Source organism: Trichogramma pretiosum, unplaced genomic scaffold (assembly GCF_000599845.2).
Source record: "Trichogramma pretiosum strain Unisexual culture from Peru unplaced genomic scaffold, Tpre_2.0 scaffold24, whole genome shotgun sequence".
Lineage (NCBI taxonomy): Eukaryota > Metazoa > Arthropoda > Insecta > Hymenoptera > Trichogrammatidae > Trichogramma > Trichogramma pretiosum.
The window spans coordinates 1,209,510-1,233,617 of NW_019641611.1; the positions used below are offsets into that span (position 1 = coordinate 1,209,510).

Below are 24,108 nucleotides of genomic sequence, written 5' to 3' on the forward strand. Positions count from 1 at the left end.
TGTCGCTGACCGAAAAACGAGCTGGCGCAACAAACCCGCCGACGTTCGTCCGAGTAAATTAAAAGGAAAGTTGATTTAGCTAAGGCGGCAAAAGAGCTTCGCAGGCGTGATATATAAATAACAGCCAGCGCCAAGAAGCCTAAGCTAGTGCAGGCCATCAAACCCCGCAAAGTGCCGATCTTTTATTATATTATAGACACGCGGCTCTTTCGCGTAGGCACGAGCTGTGCAATTGCGGCGAGCCTCGGGCTTCAATTATTTTTCCCATCAACGCTTGCAGCGTAACGAGCCGCCTTTTTAGCAGCCTCGAAATTGTCCTAGATTGGCTGCACTACCGCGCCTTACTCTCTCGTCCAGTATCGGTTTCTTCGACGCGCACAATTTGCGGGCTACGCAAACGAGCATTAAAATTTAAATACATATATTTCAGTGAAACGAGACTTGTGAAACACTATACTGGACATGAAGAGTACTGCAAATCGCATTAACTGGAATTTCAATGATCTGTCGCGGTGTGCTCGATTCCGACGTTGAATAATAGACTACCCGAGTTTATTAATAAAATTCATGCTTTGTCCGAATTACACCCGCTTTAAGCCATTTTTATTAAAAAAGAGCTAACGCTGATTGCAAGCACGAGACAATTTTAAAAGCTAATTTGACAACCGAGGATTTAAAAAAGTTTTCTTCGTCGAAAAAAAAAATACAAAGAATTCCTTTTTCGCGCGTGTGCGTCTGGGGCTATTGAGAACGAGTAATATACGAGTAATGTACGAAGCTCGTGTTTGGGACACATTGAATTACCTTTGTGAAAAACGGCGTCAAAAAACAACTCTTTGGGTAGTGCCGAATAGAAAAAGTCCACATCTTTCTTCTGTTGAGAGCGCGAGAAGCCGAGAGAAGAAATAGTTCTCGCACTCCTTACAAACGTACCTCAGTCCGCTGACTCGTCGAAACGACAGCGAAAATTTCGACATGCCGCGTGTGTCGTAACGATAAATAATTACCCCTTTCGTGGATACGATATCATGTACTGTATTGGGGATTCGTTATATGAGCTGGTCGTCTGTTGCAGGTCGACAAGGCACGGAAATTAAATTCAACGCCGATGGCGACGCCTACGGTTACTACAACATCTATCAGTACCAACGGGGTGAGGATGGACGATACAATTACACTCTGATCGGCCATTGGAAGGAGAGGTGAGTCTAATGCATCTATTAAGTTATGCATTTTTTTCCTTAAAGGCATATAATAAATATATATGCGAAAAACAAGAAAAGCCTCGATTATTATTTGCGCGACTTCGTTAAAATATATTTAATGAACTCCGCGGGCGGGGGAAGGAAGACTGGAGGCTCGCGGGCATTAAACTCAGTAATGCTTTTGATGAGACTCCGAATTCCATTTGAATTATCCGCAATCCGTGGAAAATGGGAAAAAGCCCGCGCAGCGGCTTATATTTCATTCCGGCGATTAATTGGGATGATGTTTTCAAGCGAAATTTATTTGCGAGCGAGCACGCGCGGAATATTTCGAAAAGGGCCTCTTTGCCAATCAAACAATTAGCCCGAACTTTGAATGAGGGATAAGCCTCTATGAAATTATCGATCATTCGAGACAGTGGCACAGCCTCTCGTTACGCGTATTATTGCCATTCAATCAATTTGTCGTTTTATCGACAGGTTGGACCTCGAAATAAACATGACGCAGTGGGCGACCGGAGCCGGTGAGCAGCACATACCGAGGAGCATCTGCAGCGACGACTGTCCCCTCGGTCAAATACGAAATTTCCAGGTATGTACAGATTATAATTCACTTTAGCCGAGAGTTTGAATAATGGTCATCATATAAGTTAGCGCTGAGCATCATCGTGAGCCTCGCTCGCTCGATTATTAATACTGAGATGTTGCCGAGGCAGTTTCACTAGTGCTATTGCTACTGCCGCTGTTGCTGCTGGCTAGCAGATAGTGTCTTGGAGAATTTACGAGGAGCCGCTTTGCTCGCTTTGTACACACAATACCCGAATTTCATCACTCGCTGGCATTGTTAGTTGGGTCTTGTAGCTCGCTGCCTTATATACATATACACAGCTCTATCGTCAATCTTGGCCTGTCGATTTTATGAATCCAGAGCAAAGCGATAACAAATCGCATTTCTCGGCTCGCGACTTATCTCTCTTCCGTCTTCGAGCTATATGTACTTTTGAATTTTTCATTTAATTTGACGGATCTGTTCGATCGGCATGAGGAACTTTTCGGCGAGCGCAGTTTCACTCTCTGTTTTTTACGACCGAGAACGAGACTCGATTTCTTTTATTATCTCGAGGATAAAACTGTAGAGTCGATGCATCATTCGATATGTCGTATGCGCGCGCTTAACTATATATATGATTCTGCCTTTAACGACCGCGATTAGTTGCGATTTCGCTTTTGCTATATATAGTTTGTATATAAAAAGATTTTATTTGTGCTCAATAAAGAATTACCATGTGTATATAGCATTTATGCGCTGCTGCGAGCCAGAGAGCATTTTTAACGAATGCATTAATCCGCGAGATTAGAAGCGATGATCCACCAACGTGGCTGGTTTTTTCTTTGTATATAGCAAAAGCTTTTCGATCGGTTGCAGCAGGCCTACTGGATGGTGGCTGAGCGGCAAAAAAGCTTTGACATTATTGTCAATGAATTTCATGCTTGTTAGCTACGCCTATACAAAAGCTACATTTGAGCAATATAGATATTTTTGTTTTACGGCCGTGCGTTTGGATAATAATTTTGTCCAATCGATATCGCCCGTCGTTTCCCGTATCTATTGTCAATATATATATGAAAACAAAAAAAAAAGTACCAGCCGTTCTACGTACAATTGACTCGATGAAAACGTCGAGTGTAATTTGGCTCTCTTTCACTCTCGCGAGGAATGAATGAGACTATTGAACGAAACGAAAGTACATATTTTTTCTTTGTCAGCAAAGCTCGAACGATTTATGTATGGAGCGCCAAAAGGGTTTTTTTATCCATTGATTAAGTGGTGATTAAATTTATACACAAGTAAAAGATCTATCCGCGATTAAACTTGATGGGGTATATAGTTCTCGATATAAGAACAATAAAACTTAACGATTGCACGTTTTTTCCTCGCATTTTTAGTAGCCAAGCAAAGGCGGCGCGCAATGAAATGTACAAAGCATTAAGAGATTGAGCTTTTATTGCATCGGTAGTGACTCTGTATATGCGATTTCTCCAATATCCCATTGCCAATAGAGGCAAGGCTCTTTACATCAAGAATTAGCGTTCGCCAACAAAATCGATGTTACAACATATAACCATCGTGTTTGATTTTGACCCCATGCAAAACGGTTAACAAATCATTGCGTTACATCGATGAAGTTTGATACATTGTACAACAACTGCTGCCAGTTTAATCTCCCCCAAACCATTTGTGTCCGTCTCAAGCAGTAACAATGATTGACTCGCTTAGTTTAATCACCCAAGCGAATCCCACTTGTGTATAAAGTATTCGTATAAATTCAACGAGACACGCGAAATACTTAGCGAATCGTTTTTGTTCACCTTACGTAAAAGACAACTGTAAAAGAGGATTGACCGAGTCGTCGTAAGGCGCCGAAAGAAACTTAAAATAAACACTGTATCGTCGAATTAATTTGAAAAGTCGGTTGAAAATTAAGCAGATAAAGATCTCAGAAACTACTCTGAATTTATTCTCTTTTTCTTTTTCTTTCTTTTTTTGTTGTTGTATTTTACATTAAATAGACTGGCGATGAAGTGAAGCGTCGCTATTATTGTAGCCTCTCAGGCGTGGTGCAAGTCTTGTAATGTATTCCGTTCCATATCTCATAATCGTGTTATTTCATAATATTGAAGAAGAGCTCGAGAATATAAATTTGTGAGTTCGCGCAGAAATCTATTAAACCCGAATCCGTTGTAATAAACGTTTATAATAATCGCAACGACGACGGTATATTAAAAAGTCTAGAAATTTCCTGCATTTGCAGCTCGGTATAGTCGTGTCCTTTTCTTTCTGGCCAACGACCAAAACGCACAGCTTAACAATGAATTGAAGCGCGCAAGCTCGATAACGAGATTATTCGACGTAAATCTCGAGAACGAGAGTATGTGGACTCGCGCGAACGCGACGAAGACCATCATTAATTTGCTTTTCAAGAAAAATAAGCGCCAGGAGTTTTCTTTGCCTCGAGGATGTGTTCTCCGCGCTTGAATCAAATTGCCCCTCTACCCAACACCTCCACGGGAGCTAACAAATTGACCTCTAGCTAGGCCAGTTTGCTGCGAGCTGCAGAGCTTTTCATACAAAGCTTTGTAACAATGGTCAGTCGAGCGCTTTGAAAAGAAAAAGAGCGTGTGGGATATATAAGAGAAGAGATCGCAAAGTGCGCGCACCGACCAGAGTAAACTTCACGACTATGCTTTATTCTTTTTTTCGGAGAAAAAATGCAAGTTACTGCGTGCGTGTGTGGCTTGACCTTTGCACGACTCCTCTGGTCAAGATAAAAGAAATGACTGAAAATAAAATTTATTATTGTTTCGGTGGCCTAAAATGCACTCGCGCAATATCGCGTGTGTATAAGTGTACAGGTAGGATACACAAGGATACACGCGTTGCACTTGCACTACACCTTTCTGCCGTCTAGTTCTTTCTTTTTTTTCTCCAGATGTACGAGAGAAAGAGAGAGAAAGAGGAAGATAGAGGAGGAAGGAACACGGGATGAACGGCTCTCCCGGGCTTTGAAGTATTTCCCATTAGCGGAGATGAACTTTACGGAAAAATGGCTTCACTCGCGGACTGTTATCTATATACCCCTGTTGTTGTTGCTACAACTAGCACTGCTTTTCGTCTCGTGTACTTCTTCGTTTTCTTTTTGGTGAGAAATAATTGCGCTACACTGTGCGAGTGTCTACCGCCGCATATAGCGCAAGTGCCAAAGGTGTGCGCCTAGTCCTCCCTGCAGCTTCTTTTATTTTCCCTCTATTATATATATCGGCAATGAACGCGGTGATTAAAAATAATGATAGCGGAAATACGAGGGCTTTTTGCATTGTAATTTCTTATTGTCCTTGCAACGGGAGACAATTTTAAATTACCTCTGTGAGTCGATTTCTTTCTGTACCAATTTCGGTAGGTACGTTATTTTTTTTTTTTTTTTTTTTTTTCAACTCGACCAAGCTGTACGGCTAACTGCTAGTGGAAAACAGGATCAAGATGAGTTTCAAGTTTAAGAATGTACAGTAGTCAAAAGCATCTCTGCGTGTCCTTTGAAAGCAGGAAATTTTTCAAAATCTCGCGGTTGAAATAAGAGCAAAACATCGCCAGTCCATCTCATAAATTCTTCAAAATCCCCCCAGCAAGGTGGATCTGCAGGCAGGCAGCGTCCGCGACGAGACGCTTAAAAAAGTAGTACACGCAGGCTGGCGAGCAGGCAGACAGCAGCGGTAGTTCGTACTCGTTACTCCGCTTTGCAATTTCACCAGCTTGATTTTCTTTATTTTGCCCGCTTAAGCTCTCGGCTCTCACGGGTGAGTGAGTTATTATCATCGCGGCTTTAAGGTACAGCCTCAGGAAGAAGTGGGAATGCGCCATTATTTCCCATTCGATCGGGTATATCCGTTTTGTATTTATATTTATGTGCTTTGTACTTTTGCAGGAGCCATGCTGCTGGAGCTGCGTGGCCTGTCGCGAGGACGCGTACGTGTTCAACGACACTTGCCGCAGATGCGAGCCTGGATACGCGCCAGATGTAACCAAGAGCCGCTGCATCAAGCTCGACGCGGAGGTCATATCTTGGCTCAGTCCCTGGGCCATTGTGCCGCTCGTCTACTCGTCCATCGGCATACTCAGCACCCTGTTCACCGCGGCTGTCTTCATCTGGTAAGCACGCACGACGATTCGATCGCATCGCTGCGGACACGTACGTGTACGTACATAGGTGAAAAAGCATCCAGCAGAAAAGCTATTAATTAAAAAGCGAGTCGGCTGAGATAAGTCAATTCGGTTGCAGAGCTCGTGCTCCTGCCGCCATCTGATCGAATGATTCAATTTGATCCTTTTCAGCCGGTGTACGCGATAGCTGGCCCTCGGCTTCGATATACGTATAGTAGTAGCTACACGTACGCGACGCGTGGCAATTAGATTACAGCTTGTGCTGCGAGCATGTCTATCGAGTTTCGGTATTTTCGACAAGAAGACTTCAATGCAGCGCCTCGGGTGGCAAAAACAACTGCGCACCTCGTACCTAGCGTAAACTTCGGCATGGCTCACCTATTTATAAAAGCTCCACGACATTCTCTCCTGCTCCCACTCTGTCGATTCGTAAAGCTAGCGCTGCTGTTACAGAGCGTCGAGCTTTGAATCGCAAGCCATTAAAGTTCGCTAGAGGGTATCGCGCTCGCGTGAGCAAGAATCAGCCGAGCACACACTCACACACACATTCGTGTACCTACGTTGACAAGCTGAATGAACGTTCGACCGACTATTGTTTCAACGACAATCGAACCGCGTGGCGTATTTGTCCTCTGCGCCGTATACGCCACAATGCCTAACCTAGGCAACGGGCTGCAACTCGAACGATTATTTATAATAAGGCGTCTCACGTGCCTCGTAACATTAATCGAACCTACTTCGAGATTTGTTACGCGAAAAATGAAAAACTACTTTGCGGCTGACCAGAGGCTGATATTACCACTAACTTATCGCTTCATCTCAATGTAAAACGTCGCGTAATTTAGTCCGGCTTCAGTTACGTTGTGCTTATATTTATAAGTCCAGACGCTCATGGTGTTGGTGCTGGTGCCGGTGCTGCTGTAGAAGGCAAAAGTTTTCGTTAAGGTAAAACATTTGCATATCGAGATCACGAGCTCGCGCGCGCGTGAGTGTATGTAAAGCAGCTGCTGCTCTCGTGAAGTTTGGCACGCGCGTCCTAGCGCCGTTGGCCTGTTTATTCGCGTGTACTCTTTATGCGAGGTAAGCGATTAATAACGCCCAACAGGTCGAGTTTGCCAATGCGATTATTATACGCGTGCACAAGCGCCTTCTGTTATACATTATTACAGCTGGCCCGCGAAATATCTACAATTATAAACGAGCTGAATTCTCCTCCCCAAAGTACTATCGCAGTTGGTATAGTGTAAACTTATTACTGGTCAGCCATTATAACGAATATGTATGTCACGTTGTATGCGCAGGTTCAACGGCACTCCGATAATAATGGCCTCGGGTCGTGAGCTCTGCTACGTACTGCTCGTCGGCATATTCACTTGCTACGGCATGAGCTTCGTCATACTGTCCGAGCCAACGAAATGGAACTGCACGATCCTGAGAATAGGGCTGGGACTCTGCCTGAGCCTCTGCTACAGCGCCATACTCACCAAGACCAATCGTATTTCGAGAATTTTCAATCAGGGCAGGAAGAGCATCAAGCGGCCGTCCTACACCTCGCCAAAAAGTCAAGTCGCCATTTCAGTAGGTTCGTATCTTTTCTCTATTATCTGCGACTCTACGTAAGTCCGAGCTGTATACAGATGCAGCTGTAACGTCGTTTCGACGACCCTCCGCGTCTTTTCTTCACTCGACTCTATAGAACTTGGCTTTTCAATGGAGCTGAGAAAAGCTATTTTCACCTGACAACGTGAAATCAAATGTTTGTTTTTATATCTATAAATCTCGACTCGGTATCTCTGTAACTTTGTCGAAAGCGAAGCGTAATATATATCGTTCGCCAACTACACGAAATTTTTCATTAACTTTCGATTGAACTTTTTAAATGCGTTCCCGGGGGGAATCACGCATTTATCGGTCTCACGCGCAATAATAAATACGGGGAGCTCGAGAGGGAAGAAAACTGGCACGCGCAATATTTGTTCCTGCCCTTGGCAAAATCTGCTTCGCGATAAAACTGTAACAATGAAGCGAAATTATATACGTATATGCATAGAGGGAGGACAAATAACCGGACGTTCCCGCGAACTGTTTTGGAGTAACTTATTACGCTCGGCGTGCGCGTTGGCAACGTTACGTACAGCACGCTCGTGCGCGCGTGCCCGCGTAATTTACAATGTGCGTGCGACCGGCTGCGGATGAAATTTATACATAAATTTCCTTTGGAACAAAAAATGGAAAAAAATACATAATAGTGAGGTCAAACGCATCGTATAATAGTGTACAGCGAGCGAAAAACGTCAATAATGCGCGTCGATGTGGAGAGTTTGAAAAAAAATGCAAACTTCGCTATTTGGCATTCAGAACTGTGTAACGTAACTGTCACCGCGTTCGTGCGAGCGGTCATTTCGAGAGGCTGTTTCTGCGAGTATCGGCAGCTGTTTTGTCCGTGAGTGCTCGCCAACAAATGTTACTTCAAATTTACCCACTGGGGAACGTTGAGAGGAAAGTAATCTTTCAGCGCACTTCCAGAGCGTCAACTAAACTAAATCGCACAAAAATTCCGGATATTGCACGTACAATCTTGGCAATTCTGACTATTGAACCTTGTTTTCTCTGTCTCCTTTGTTCACAGGCATTACTTCGGTGCAATTGGTCGGTGCGATAATCTGGCTGATCATCGAGCCGCCCGACATAAGCGAGATCTATCCGTACCCACTGACAGCCGTGCTGACCTGTCGCGTGTCGACGTTCGCCCTCATGATGTCACTCGTCTACAATATGCTGCTCATTCTCATGTGCACCCTCTATGCCTTCAAGACCCGCAAGATACCAGAGAACTTCAACGAGGCCAAGTACATCGGCTTCACCATGTACTCGACCTGCATCGTCTGGCTGGCCTTCATACCCATTTACTTCGGCACGAACAACGATTACAAGGTAACGTGATACGAAGCCAAAGTGCAAAAAGGGTAGAAAACACGTTTCGAAGGCGTCAATTTCTCGAGCTATTTTACGAGAGAAATAACTAAAGCGACGGGGGTAATGGTACTCTCTTTCCTCCCCCACCTGGCTCTCTGAGCTCCTTCTCCTCGCCACCTACGCACACACGAGTGTAAATGTATGATGAAAGCCACGCGTACACGAGCGAGTGAAGTTGCCTTTGACTGTACGAGCGTGGAAAATTGATGCTCCGATTTGGTCTCATTTGAGGTCGCGCGCGCGGCGCATAGGCAGAAGGGAGAAAGAGATACCACGTCGTTCCTTGCCTCTATACACCTAACGCTATCTGCGCACTTTGGAAATTCTAGGCAAAATGTGCGACCTTTTTATCTTCATTTGTGCCTTCGAGTAAGATGGATAGTACGCGAGCCGAGTATATAAGACTGAAAAAGATCGAATCAGTCTGTCGCATGCAAATCCACGCGAGCGACCCTCTGTATCTTCATTCTCGCTCTGGCACACCTATCGGAGCGGTATCGTTTGCTTATCTTTCGGGCGATATACAGCTGCGAAACTCGTGCTGCGCAGCGCATTGGCATACATCTTTCCCTCTCTCTCTCCCTCTTTCATTCTCCGGTCTCTCATCTCGCAAAACCCTACTTGACGAGAACGAAAAAGAGAGGAAAAAAATTGTAGCGCTTTAACGAAGATACTTATTAACTCGGTACTTGAGCGCGCGCGGCAACAAACCATTAGATCGCACGGCTCTTTGTTAACACTTGGTGAGTTGAATATTAATGAACGCGAGCGCAAGACGTTTTGAAACATCATTCAAAACTTCAGCTTAAGGCCGCAACGTTTGAGCTTCTGCGCTTGATTTTTCTTCGGCGTCTTATCGCTAATTTCCGCCGTGCGCAAGTTTTTCGCAGCTTCAACTTTTCTTTCTTTCTCTCTCGCTTACGCGCTCGTACGTGTACTCATATAGATATATTTTAAACAAAAAAAGCTATATAGCCGCTTCGCAGTGGTAGAGACAAGGAATAATGAAACCGCGCAAAAACCATAATACATCTTCCCCAACCTGGGCTATATTATATGACACGCAGCCGAGCGCTAAAACTTTGATCTTCTTTGTTTTTATCGCCAAGTCTGGCCGAGCGTGAGCTATTTAATTTTATATCAAACTTTCTCACGGCGCGCGCCAGACTCTGCTGGCCTAATTACAAATTGTTCGAAAAAAAAACTAGGAGAAGGGAAAAAAAAATTTTGCCCTGCGAACTTTAGTGGCAGCAGCGGCAGCACAACACTTGCCTTGTACATGTCATGAACTTGACTAATTTTCCGCACCGAACTTTACTCGTGCGTTATACGAAGAGCAGGCAAGGTACTCGCGCTTCGACTGTACAAGTGAATATGCATTTACGTGTGTGTATAATTTATACGTTATGCGAATTCTCCCGCCGTGAACACGTGCAAGGCTTGAGCTGGGATATCTTTGATGCGCGTATACACGCATTTACTCGAGTCGCACTGAGCATCGATGACGCAAACGCCTACACACATGCACAAATTCCCAAATGGAACTCGGAGCTACTCGAGCGAGAGCTTTCCCGCCCTTGATGACTCTTGTATGTAAAAACTTTTGAAACTATTGACTTATTTCTGGCTTCTTGTGTTTGCGTGTTTCAGATTCAAATAGCCAGTATGTGCATGTGCATCAACATCTCGGCCACAGTGGCGCTGGGCTGCCTCTTTACGCCTAAAGTCTATATCGTCCTGTTCCAACCGTACAAAAACATCCGAGGAATGAACGTAAGTGAACATTCGTATACCATACATATAAAGTGGACCTGAAGACAATAACTCGCGCGTGGCAATAGCTGCGTTTGACCGTGCGTATAAACGACTGATATTCAGCAACTTACATTCATCTCTTAGAAAAAAAAAGAGTAAAAGAGGGAGACCAAGTTTTTCCTATCTTATACACGTATGTGCACTGAGCTCGATGGTATCCGGGCCGCTTCGTCGTTTTGCGGCGTAAGTTAGTGTTATGTTTGTCGACTCTCCTTTCTCTCTTTCGTGCGCGTGCCCGCGCGCGACTAAAACTAACGCAAAGTTTTTATTACACCGAAAAATGCGAGATCAACAATAGGGCTCGAGCGAGCGCGGGGGCTAAAAATAATACGAGGGAATATTTTTCCATAACTTTTCAAACGTGCGGCTGTGGCGCGCAAAGTGTGCAGAAGTAGTTGTATGAGCCACACAGCTGACTCGAGCAATTTCCCAAGATAAACAGTAAATATTATATATTATGCGTGTATGGGTCAGGATGCTAGAGCTTTGCCGCGCCGCAAAGCTCGTATATTAGATATCTCTGTGCTTTAAAAAGAACGTCAGCAGCGCTAGAGAGAAAGAGAGAAGTAGCTACAGTCCTCTTTTTTTTTATTTACATTGACTGCTACTGCTGCTTGTTGGCATAAAACATGTACGTTGTTACGAGTTTGAAAAACTTTCTTTTCTGATCCACCGCTATAACGTACATGTACAATTGCGCTCAGGCGGCGGCTTAACTCTCTCTCTTTTGCGAAGGCGTATAGGCTATGCGTGATTCTACGCCACTCCAACGAAAAACAACATTTCCTTCCACTCTTCCTCTGAAGGAGCTTGATTTTTACTTCCGCGCAGAAATGTACATCTATTATAGAAAAAAGCGAGCGAACGTGGATAACGTTAAATTGCGTTTCATTTTGCCGCTCTTGCCGCGCGCTTCTTCTGCCTTCTGTTTGCATAACTTAGAGAAGAGAGAGAGAGAGAGAGAGAGAGAGCTACATATATTCCGCTATGAAAAGGAGTAAACGAGTCCTCCGGTATAAGATTCGGGTGAATTTACCACATGCCGTTAGAGGGGACGAAGGAAGCGTTAAGAAAAGGTGTGCCACTTGCGCGTAGCTCCCTAACATAACACTAACTTTTAACGGTTTACGAGAAAAAATTTACATAAGGAGTTGCTACTACAAGAAGCTCTTCTCGTCACAGCCTCGAGGAGTTTTCTTGTTTAAAAACCTTCAGGATGTTTCTTTTCGCGGTACGCGGCGTGTACTCTATAAGCTGGATGAAATAAAAAGTTGAACTACTCTCGCGATGCCGTAAAAACGGACTGCGCTTCAGCTGTGGTTGGACTTTTGTAAGTAGCTGGAATATGGGCGTAGCAACGGGTGATTGTCGATCGCGGTAAAAATCATCTCTCTCGCGTCAACTATAGCGTTTTAATCAAGCCCGAGCCCGACTCGATATTACTACTTATCGATAAATGCGATCGCATCGAATTCAATGTGTCAATACGACCGAATGATAAAATAAACAGAGCGGAGGTCAGTCAACGGCCGGCTACAAGCAGGGCTACAGCATGAGGTTCTCGGCGGCTCGCAGCCAGACGATGCAGAGCGTCACCTCTGGCTCGCGGAGCTCGCCGCCGCCGAGCGCCGGACCCACGACCACGGCTGCGACATCGTCCGGTGCCAGTCAGAGTCTGCCGGCGCCTCCCGTCAGGTCGAAACACGCCACGACCAACGGCGAGCCTCAACAGCGTAATCAGGTTCACATATAGTTAATCAATTTGCTTATGTGGAGCATGCAGGAGCTTATTTATCGGCGTACTCGGTGTGTCGAGCACACGCATGTTTGTCCCTTTTAATTAAAAAAATCATCCTGCTCTCGGCGCGCCAACCCGACGCGCGCTCAAGTTTATCCAGTGCATTATTGCAAAGCTTCCAACTTCGATAGCGTTAAACACACACACATATTCCGTGAGCGCACACTACGTACACGTTCCAAACTTCCAAGCGTCGTTATCGTTTTGATTTTCATGGGAGCTTTATCGATAATAACAAGACCGCGCGCAGTGTAGCGGCGTCACGCGCTGCAACAATTATCAATTTCCCCCTCGTAAAACCATGCATGCGTGCATGCTACGATGCTCCATTGATACATTTTTGGTTTCTCGTCGCTTTTAAACACTTTCGCGATTGACTCGTAGAAACAATTTGCGTGACTGGCTGGTCCGATACTTTTATACGCTTCGAGTGATTTTGGTGATTTCATTTGACGTGCTCGCCTGGACTTGACTCGTCAATTCAATAAATGAACGATCGAGTGCATTCTGTATCCTGCAATAATTAAAAGGCACGCTGCCTCCAGCTTGAAAATTGAGCTCTCGATTTTGCGGTACGCGCGCTTCCATGCATGTATGTGTATATTTGCCGCGTTCCGAGTTGATGAAAAATTATTATTAACGAGCATGATTAATTGATATGTGAAAATAATTACATATTTCTATTATCAGATAATTATTTTTGCGATCATCATCTCCATTAAATTTTAGGCAATTTCACGCAATATGTCAGTCGAATGCAATTTTACGCAATTTTACGAAAATAAAATTTAGCCAGTTAAAAAGGTTAAAGATAATTTTTGTTGTACAGAAGCCGGTGACACAACTACAGGATCAGAAGCAGACCCCATCTCAGACACCGATCATCGACAACCAAGCAGTCAGCAGTGAGGAAATCCAGCGCAGCTAGGTAGCACTAGTGCACCTGCACTCGGAAGCCGCGAAGCAGGCTGAGCAGCAGGTGCCGCTTGACGCGCTCCAGACGACCGAAAACTGCAGCGAAACGACGACGACGTAGCATCGGTCCAGACCGAGACGACGCAAAAGACGAAGCCCAGCGCCGCCTCGAGACTCCTCCTGAGCAACGCCCGAGCCCAACGCGTCCTTATCGTCGTCTTCGTCGGATGCCTCTCGCCCCTGTTGCAACGAAACCAGCGTCTGAAGTGGAAAAAAAGGGAGCGGAAAAAAAGCGCAACTTGTTGCATTGAGCGTGTCAGACTGGCCAGAAGACGACGAACTTCTTGTCAGTCTGATTACGTACGGCGGATCGCCGCGGGCTATTTGCCTTTTAATGTATTGCGCGACTGCTTTTTCGAAGAGAGAGAGAGAAAGATACGATGACGACGATAATGGCCCCGAGGGCGTTTTTACACAAACACGTCAAAGCACTCGTCGACGACACATGTCAGTGAGCTTTTTTCAATGAGCTCCGTCTGAAAAATGAAACTCGTTACGGCGCTCTCGCTTGACAAGTTATAGTTAATGTCGCGCACGGATATGTATTTACGCTGCGCGAGTACTTTTATCATCAAATGCGTCTTCGAGCTTTATTAAATGAAGCTTTGCGCGAGTCCGCATTTAATATGCGCTTACTCAAACGGCTTTAAAAGGATGAACCTAGTAAATTTTTCTCCTGCTCTTGTGCTGGCTGAAACTTATTTTGTTATTTAGACTTGCCACTTTGTTGACTCGCGGCGATAAATTATTATTATTATGATCACGATTATTAAAATTATAATTTTTATTACTTTTATAATTATCATTACTACTATTATCATCATTATTATTTTCGAGCTTTGCTATTGAGATTTGAAACGATTTAATGCAGCTGTAGTGCACATACAACATTCTTTTTTTTTGCGATTACATCTGTTGTACCGATAGACTGACTATTGATAAAAGAAAAATACGAGAAAAAAGAAGCTGGCGTCATTGTCTAAATTTTCTAAAGATAAAATTTTAATATTTTCTTTAATCAGGCTGGCTATTGTGATAAAACACTACAATGATTCACGCGCGCGTGCTTCAGCAGCTTTTGTAATTGAAAAATACATGCTGTATGATTCGAATCGAACAACAACGGGACTTGGCGTCGATGCGCGCGATTATGTATTCGTTCGTGCGCGTGCCTGCGAATCAATTTGGAAACGAAGCAGACGTCCACGAACAATGGAACTCGTTGTTGAAAAATAAACATTAAAGTACTCTTTACACTCTACGAATGTAAACACATAGTTGCGACGGGCGCTAAATCACCCCCTGTCGAACATAACACGCGCGCGAGCGGCAGTTCAAAAAGTATCGTAAAAGATTTGCACGAATCAGCAGAATGGGCCTTTAAGGAGCTTTCGGCTATACAGCAGGGCAACAACTTTTAAGTGCCGACCTCTCCCTTTTATGTATTCGTCCGACAGTCGATGACTTTATGCAGCTTTAACTACCTAAAACGATGTACTCTTCCTAGCGATTGCGCCCTGTTTTGTTATCCCTCCCGTTTGCTTACTTTCTCTTTCTTTGCACAAGACGTTTACTCTTTGCATTATACTCACCTGTTCAAACTTAAATTCTCTCGAATTTCCCAAGTTTTGAATGCGGTTAAGTCATCTTATTTTTTATGTTTGGAAACCGACGAAGCAAATATTTTATAGGTCAATCAATTTGTACAGGGAGTGGCGAGGAGAAGTATTGTTTTTATTCGGGATAGAGCTACTGAACCGAGAAAAGTGTTTTGCTTTCTTTTTTATCAATCCAATTATTCTTCTGAAACGAATATTTTTTTAAATCTCCAGCGAATAATACTTCTGATTCAGCAAAAGTACTATTCATAATTTTTCTTTCGCATATCTGGCGAGGAAGATGTTCGCGTTAATCGACAGCGGGTGTATGGTGCAGAACGTGTAAAATGCAGCGCACTCGCGCGCACACACATACAATCGATAAATTTTAACGTATTGCGAAAAGAAAACGAGAACTTTTTCTCTACGCTTAGCAATACATGTATTTGGTCCATTTAACTCTTTATAAAGTCGTTTTTCTCTGCGATTCATTTATCCAGAAGCGTTTAATGCGGCCATGTGAGGAGATGGAAAAAAAATCTTACGTTGAACGAAAGCCTCTTGCGACATCTTATTATTGTATATAAAGAAACTGCGAAATCAAAAAAACACAGACGACCAAGACAAATCCTATAGTAATATAAAAACTCGCTCTTGAGCATCATGTCCGACAATCGACCATTACAAACCAACATATAAATGTATACTTTGAATATTAAATGATGAACTGCATATTACTGCGAGAGACAAAATAAATCGCGCTCTGAAGAATAGCACACGGTTATATGAAGTAGTGTAAGAGAGCCTAAATAAAAATGGCAGCTGCCCTGATTAAAAGTCTTCCACTTACTGATATGTAAATAACATTAAAAAAAATACATAATAAGCACTCTATTCTACTGATAAATACTTACAGGCCTCATTGAATTTTCACTGAGGCAGTAGAGAAAACGCAAAAGTTATACGAGTCTACATAAATTACTTTTGGGTGCCAGGACGCAGAAAACATTTTGTTCGCGACGCGAAAGAAAAGGAAGCGAAGAAAACTAAGAAATAAAAAGTTCTTGACACTGCAGCTGCCATCAACGTGTCGAGGCTTCGTGATAGCTGCAAACACACGCGTATAGATATATCTTGAATCAGCAAGGAACTTAGGATGCTGCAGGGGAGCTATATCATATATATATAAGCCGATTCTCGCGTCTAACAGCATCATCGATGTCCTCAATATATGTGTGTGTGAAAATAGGCGCTACTGCTCGTATATAGCGTGTACATGTGGAGGCTTCAGACTATATAACATGGATCAGTATAAATGTAATTTATAAAAAAAAATCCAATATTTTTGGCGCACGAAAAAATCACCTGCCCTTGTGCTGAGCTGTGTTTTCTGAACAAATGAGAAAATGTGCAACGCGTATCATGGAAGAATGGAACTAGTTAATTATATAGATTCGGAAAGGAGCACAGCACGCGATGTGTGATAATGAGATTGTACATTCGTCTCATGTCCTGGAAAAATAATTATACTGTCCTAAAAAGAGCCAAAGTTGTCTGATATTATATTATATGTATTATAAAATCTGTTGAATAGCGGTACATGTAGGCTGATGTTGACAATTCGTCTTATTATGTCACCAGCCGCACTTCACCTTCTCGTTTCTTTTAAACATGATATGGTTGACAACGTTTGTTAATTGTCCCTCTATTACAAATATATAAGGATATATTTTATGTCGTGTTATTCGCTTTGTATTAAGCCTCTTATAGATTTTTGAATAAGCTTAGAGTTTGATTTTACTGTGAAAATTTTGTTTATGCAAAATGAAACTGCCCATTCCACGTGCTATTGCAGACTACAATTTTTATACAGTCGTATTTATAGTTTTGACTAAAAATACAAGATTTTTACAAATCACTTGCACCAATACAAACAATTTTTGAATTTTTCATTATTTCAAATCAAAATAATATAAACCAAAGAATAAATAATGCAATGTTGTATTGTATATAATTATCGGCAACAAGATATTCTGCGGGCATATGTACATAAATATACTAAATTATGTAACTTTGACTTACGATATAGAAATAATGTACAAGTGTTAAAGTATATTAGTCGAAAAAAACTTGCATAGGCACAAAAAAGAATTGTTAGTTAAGATATGGATTTTCGAACAATCAACCGAAGAAGTGAACCAACGTTTTATCTTCTCTCTCGGATCTCGACTTTTCGTTGGAAAAACAATTTTGAGACAGCACAACTGGATCCCGGAGTTTCCCGTTTACAGAGAACGCGAAAGGGAGAATAATGTAGGCCTCGTCATTAAAGTTTATTTATTCAGTCGCATCAATGCGCGTGCTGCGAATGCAAAATAGGGCGAACGCCGCCCCCGTCTGCCTACGCCAGGGTATTTTGTCATTTTCCAGCGTGCATGTGCAAAAACACAAATTAATTTCATACGGCTTTAAATTTCGGTAGCCGTTTTAATGACTCGTCTTTGTTAAGTCCGCTTAATTTATAATATATTTTGGAAATTCAACGAAACGTTGTAGTTCTCCATTACCAAAGAAATAAACGCTTATAAACAAATTTCATCGTCTATTTATATCGTGCGTCTAAAGTTGTTCGTAGCCTTGGTGTGTTTGCATACCTGCACGATCAGAATATCAGAATTGTTAGAGTAGATGATAGCGAAACGATTGAACGAAAATCAAAAATAATACCAAAAAATGTTATTAGCTGATAAATTGTAAATATTTATGAATTGTATTGAATAGTCTTTACGAATTAACGCAGAACAAGAATATCTGTACAAATAATCATAAAAAATATTTCATACCTTGAAATCTGTCATTGACTACTGTAAATAATGAACGATGTCATGCCTGCATCCTAAATTTCATTATGTATAAAAAGCTGCGAATATATCGTAAGCCTAAGGATATTAATACGTAAAATAAAAAATACGAAAGACTCTTGGTGATATTGTCAAAGTAGTAGTAGAATATATATTCATGCGATATTCTAAATAAAGATCAACAAGCTAACATAGCCTGAGAGCTTAATGCTTGATATCGAGCAACCGACGCATAGAATATTATATATTAAGCGTTACGAGTGGATGGAAGTCATGATAAAGATTTTGTGTCGTGCCTGACATTAGAAAATTGAAATAATCATATTGAATGATTAAGATATGAATGATAAATTGACGCTATGTTGTTGCATAGAAATGCGATTGCTATATAAAGAGCGTTTTGATGTTTTGGTGCTGTTTATTCATTTACATAGAGTACTCCATCAAATTATGTTCCATATAACTTAATGAGAACTCAAAAGTGAACCATTCGAACCGATGCAGAAATTTAACAATATTTCGGTTGAAAAAATTTTCAAATCAAATTTAATCGGATGAATTCTCACATGTATGTCAAGTCTTTCCAACGCGTTTCCTAAAACAAATAACGCAATGCACGATATTACTTGGACGAATTTTTAGCAGGGTACCTTTTTGTAAATAAAAAAAATTTGTACAAATAGTTAAAGGTACCTTTTTTAATTTATTCAATCAAATATAAGATGTACAGTTTATCTATATATGCGTCGAGCAATACTGTTTTTTATATATGTAAAGTGAGCATATACAAGATTTTATTTTACATTTACGTATCGATTGTAAATAATTAAAAATAAAAAGAGAATGATACTTTGAACCAAAATATCTTCTGCAAAAATCTCAAACTATAAGGAATGAAACTATTAAAATTTTGAAAAATATGAAAACGCCGGTATCGTTGGAACATTTTTTAATAAAAAAATAATACAGCGATGCAATGTGAATCGTTTCTCGAAAATTTTAAATTAAAATAAATATATGTTACATATAGCAAGTATACGGTTATTCATTAAATGATCATTATAAATATATGAAATATGAAACTCGTATCGCGGATAAATCTCCGCGCTATTTATTTATGTCGCACTTGACGCACACACACACGTTCGTTGTATAATCGTTAAAAAACTAACAAAATGAATCGTACAACTTATTATATATACATAGATACATGTATACTTTGCGCAAAAAATGGTATGAAGTTAAATATGAACATAAGTATATTATATACTATACAGTATGTCGTTGTTGATTCATCGGCTTATGTATGATCGTACTCTTTTAGAGATTGAATGTATAGCATGTAAATATAAATTATAGACGAAACGAAATGTACTACTTATGTGAATTTCCAAAAAAATATAATATTACATGATAGCTGTCGTTTAGCATAGAGACAAAATAATCAAAAATACATGCTTATACCAAAATCGTACAGCGGATAATATTAATTAATAACACGAAACCAAAAAAAAGCGCTTGCGAAAAAAAATGTCCTTTTTTAATTGGCTGAATATATTACTTTTCTTTCTAATATATGCCAGAATGTTATTGGCATGTTACATACACTAATGGTATATAAAGCTATAGCAAGTAACACTATCGAAATAAAACAGTAAAATTGCGAAAATAATTAAAATTTAAATTTGTCATTTTTCATTAAATACATTTCATACTTGTAAATACATGAAATATTTCGAATAATTTTTAATTTGTTTTGAAATCATAAATTGAAGTTTTCATAAATTCAGATTTCAGTTGTACACCAATTTTCAATTTGATATTATAGTTCTGTTAATTCTCATTAGTGACACACTATGTACATTATTATAAATTGAAATAGACTAACTATTTTTGTGACAGTTCTTAGATTTTTGAAATGTTTTCCTTTCCAATATTTATCGAAAATATACAATCGTGTGACTGAATTATTTTGTTTTGATTTTGAACAAGATTTATTATATAGTTAGTACCGACAAAATATAAAAGAGTAATTGCAAGTTAAAAAAACAACTATATAACAATCAGTATTATTGGTGCAAAAAAGTATTTATAATGAATTAGGCTGCTTGCATGAGTTAATAATGGCATATAAATGAATATAAAACATTGGCATCTATTAAAAAATGAAATTCTGTATTTTTAATTTAAAAATACTTTTTTTTAATAAATGAGTTATTTTTTTCAATTGCACATATTTCAATGGTATCAGTATTTTATCATCTCTTGTCCAAATTTACATATTTATAAAAATTTATATGTACGAGTTTCAGTCAAGTTTATATAAATAAATACTGCCAAAAATACGATTATAAGATCCACTTGAATTATTAAAAACCAAAATAAATCCAAATACTATATTCAAATTTTATTTTGAAAATATGATTATTATCTTACTTTCACTTTCAAGAGCAAAACAGTTTTAAATCTTCTTACAAACATTCATTCTCAGAAAATTCAATAACACAAACAATAAAATTCATTCATGCACTTTTTTCGCGACATATTACAGCCTGGAAATCTCTCTCATTGATAGATGATAACTTTGTAAAAATATACTATATATTTACTCAAGGCATAACAAGATCATAATAAAATTTTAATTATACAAATTATAACTTATTGTAACGCACTTTTCCACGACCCTTAGTATCCCAATACTCAGAAACTATTAATTTACATAGGAATAGATGAAAAATAACTATTAAGAAACATATGCTAACCCAGAAGAAAGTTGGTAAACCTCCTAACTGATGTCCATGTTTGTGTATTGCCATAATATCATGAGTGTGCGCAGGAGCTGAAAATAAAGTAATTTTTTTATATTAATTAGAACCAATTTAAATGTATATTATTCATATAAAACGTTACCTTCATCAATAGAACGGAGATGTAAGGCACTTTGTAATTCTTGCATGTGTTGATAATCTGAAGTTATGTATAAAATTGCTGTCAGTGGTTTAGTAAGTTTGACAGGAAATTTAATGTACGACTGGCCAAGTGGCACTGGTGGATCTAGACAACCAGCATCACATCCATAATAAATACTATCACTTCGATCCAAAGCTACAGCTAAAACTGCGCGATTTTCTTCGTTAACAGTTACAGAAATATTTAGATGCGTGACATTCCCATAACTGATTCTCCTGGATTGTAAATATTTGATGAGAAATTATTAAAATTGATCAGTTACAATATAATAATTTTAATGATACAAGATTTTATCATACTACCTAAATAAAAAGTCTCTGTGCAAATTTGAAGGTTCAACATTGAATTCCAAATGCTGACTGCTAAATCTCAAACCTCCAAGACTTAGAACAATTGCTTGTAAAACTGCAGATGGACCACCTTTTAAAAGTTTTTCACATCCTTGTTTTTCAATAGTTATAAACCATGAGTTTACCAATTCATTTATTGTATCTATAGTAGAAGTATCTGTCCATAAGCGAGGTGCATCTCTATAAGATATAAAAACAATTTATAAGAAATTACTAAATTTTGTTTATAATTTCAAAAAATAAATACATACAAAGTATGATGTCCTCTATAACAACCCTCATTATTTTTAACATTTTTCTCTATATCTGGCATTCCTTTAGAAGTTTGACTCAATATATAATAAATTGTTGAGTTAATTTTATAACCATTAATGGCATCTTTTGCTTTTGAATCGCTTATTCTAAACCCAGAATTCCAGTACTGCTGCCATGTCTTTATGTGATCTTGCTTCAAATTCTTTTTATGAATACGATCATCTAAAATTTTTTGCATAGCCTGAAATAATCAATAATTAGAAAATACAAATAATGGAAGGCACTTATACTTAAAAGTCAACTTACAGCAACAGCCCTATTTTTAACACTATCTCTTTCTTTGGAAAATTGATCCATAATTACGGGCTCACTATAATTAATACTTGTAAAATATTCAATTTTAAATGAATCTCTAGCTTTTACTTCAATAAATTTTGAAATAGACTGATATACAATAGCTACTGCAATAACTTTATTTGAATTGGGCACTGTAATATATCCAGAAGCTAAGTTGAATTCTTGTTTAGTACCCTTGACGTACATACTGCAAAAAGAATCAAATTAGTATTTATTTTTTCATAAGCATGATTAATACTTAACAGTTTACTAACTATATGGTTTCTAAGTGTGAGTCTGTCCAGTAATTAGTTACTTGAGATCTTAGAGGAAATTCATGAGAGACAGACAATGGATTAGAAAATTTAATTTCTTGAACAAAAATTCCTTCGTGTAGTCTGTGAGCATAATATTGATAACTGATTTGATAACCATCTCGGAAGCATTGGTACTTGAACACTATACCTTTGGTATAATCTGTTACAGATGCTTCTCTGTAAATAGCATCTTGCGGAATCTGATAAACGATCAATGGTTGCCATTTCACTGGCAAAGACAAAGTCCTACCACTTTTTACATATATCCATGCTTCATTTTGTATTGGAATTCCAAAAATACCATTTCCCACATACGGTAGGTACTTATTTTCATCTTTTTTAGGTGGATTTGACAAGATATTAACATTGTAATCTAGCGCATCAAAGTAATATCCAGCAAGTTTTTCATTGATACAATGATCGTTGTAAGCTAAACATATAAGTTATTTGATTAAGTGATTTGATAATTAGAACTATGTACTAGGTAAGAATGGTATAAACCTTCAATGGGTTCTCTTCTAGTAGAAAATAGCCATTGAGCAATAGATGGGCCAAGATACAAAATTAAACTGCCAAAAATGATGAGCAGTACAAGTATTTTGCGATAGGAATAATTGCCATCCAATAGACGCCTGACACGTTTGCCAAACTCGTGTCTATCGAACATTCCTCCTCCAAATCTCATTTTGTTAAAATTTTCTTTGTAACTTTTTTATATGGGAATCACTAGACTTTGTGCTCCAAATCAGCTGTTTAAACAATCGATAACCTAAAAACAAGCAGCGCTTCGATTAATAACAATTCACGAAAAGTAGACGAAACGATGTACACGACGCGCGATAACTTACGGGTAAATCACGAATAAGAGACGGCATTTCGCAATCGTGTGCAGGAAATCAATCACGAGCAGCGCAAGTTCGAATAGTACATGACATTTCGAAGGCTCATTGCACTTAGCGCAGAGCAGTAGGCACATACACACTTGCAGACGCTGATATCGGTGCAACATTTGCAAGTGTGGAATAACGCCGGTACAGTCGTCACCTGCGCAGTTTTGACGGATTGCGCGCGCAGATTGGGTGCAAACTGACTGCGAGACTCGGCCACTGTGCTGTGCAGCTGGTGGGAGGCGGTCACGAGGGGAATAGGGATCCCGCAGCACGAGGCCTAGGGACTCCAGAGCATTTGGCGCGCGCAAAACATCGCATGCATAGGACGTATCGCGCCGCAAAACGATAAGTTTAGTACTCGTAATAAGAGCCGCAGCAGTGACGATCCGAGGATGTAGAGCCGCGGGAGGATGGAGGCCGAGCACACATCCCCTTGATGCCGCCGTTGCTACTCGTGAGAAGTAGTACAAAGCTTTTAAAATAGCTGCCGTGCCATGATTGACGGCTTGGCGGCAATGCGTTATTATTAGCACGTGCATATGTGTTTGGGGACTTAGTTATAGACACGATACGCGCTCGAGAGAGTTAGACCTGCGACTCTCGTGTGCCCATTAAGAGCAAGCGATATTGCCCGAAGAAGCTATGCGATCCTTTTAATTTCGCGCACTTTTTGCTCTCGGCTGCCAAGTTGACATTGACGCTCGTATATTAAACGGCAAAGTTTGGAAGGCGCGCGCGGATACCGCGATTAAAATCGTGTTACGTGCTGAATTGGCTCGCGAGAGCTCCAGCCAACACCGCCCGATCCGCATCGACAACGAGACGGCGGCGCAGTTAACGAGCAAAAAATCCGCGGCACGACTTTTCCGCGGAGAACTTGCGGGCAACATTGATGAAAAGCTCCGCTAGACTCGAGCTACGTCGTACGCGCATTATACGTTCATTCGAGATCGAGCCGTGTACGACGTAATAAAAGCCACATCATTGGGTGTAATGTGTTGTTTCCGAGGCTCCGAGAGCTCGTACACGACGACGTCTTACCTAT

At 40.3% G+C, this 24,108-nt stretch overlaps 2 protein-coding genes across 2 annotated transcripts in view; one reads left to right on the forward strand and one right to left on the reverse strand.

The window, feature by feature from the left end:
- Positions 1–19,928, forward strand: part of LOC106648147 (metabotropic glutamate receptor 7-like) — a 77,497-nt gene extending 57,569 nt beyond the window's left edge. The window contains exons 10-17 of the mRNA XM_014364828.2: positions 1,076–1,202; positions 1,686–1,797; positions 5,687–5,910; positions 7,224–7,504; positions 8,552–8,856; positions 10,549–10,671; positions 12,224–12,454; positions 13,341–19,928. Coding sequence (XP_014220314.1) covers positions 1,076–1,202; positions 1,686–1,797; positions 5,687–5,910; positions 7,224–7,504; positions 8,552–8,856; positions 10,549–10,671; positions 12,224–12,454; positions 13,341–13,439 — 1,502 coding nt within the window. The 3' untranslated portion in view covers positions 13,440–19,928. The remainder of the gene's footprint in view (positions 1–1,075; positions 1,203–1,685; positions 1,798–5,686; positions 5,911–7,223; positions 7,505–8,551; positions 8,857–10,548; positions 10,672–12,223; positions 12,455–13,340) is intronic.
- Positions 19,929–20,331: 403 nt separating this feature from the next.
- Positions 20,332–23,232, reverse strand: LOC106648426 (uncharacterized protein KIAA2013 homolog). The gene is made up of 8 exons (XM_014365327.2): positions 23,022–23,232; positions 22,675–22,942; positions 22,132–22,603; positions 21,827–22,064; positions 21,517–21,761; positions 21,218–21,445; positions 20,856–21,130; positions 20,332–20,784 (listed from the first exon to the last, which is right to left on the reverse strand). Exons 2-8 carry the CDS (start codon positions 22,856–22,858, stop codon positions 20,597–20,599), a joined length of 1,830 nt encoding a protein of 609 aa, XP_014220813.1. The 5' UTR covers positions 22,859–22,942; positions 23,022–23,232; the 3' UTR covers positions 20,332–20,596.
- Between the last annotated feature and the right edge of the window lie 876 nt (positions 23,233–24,108).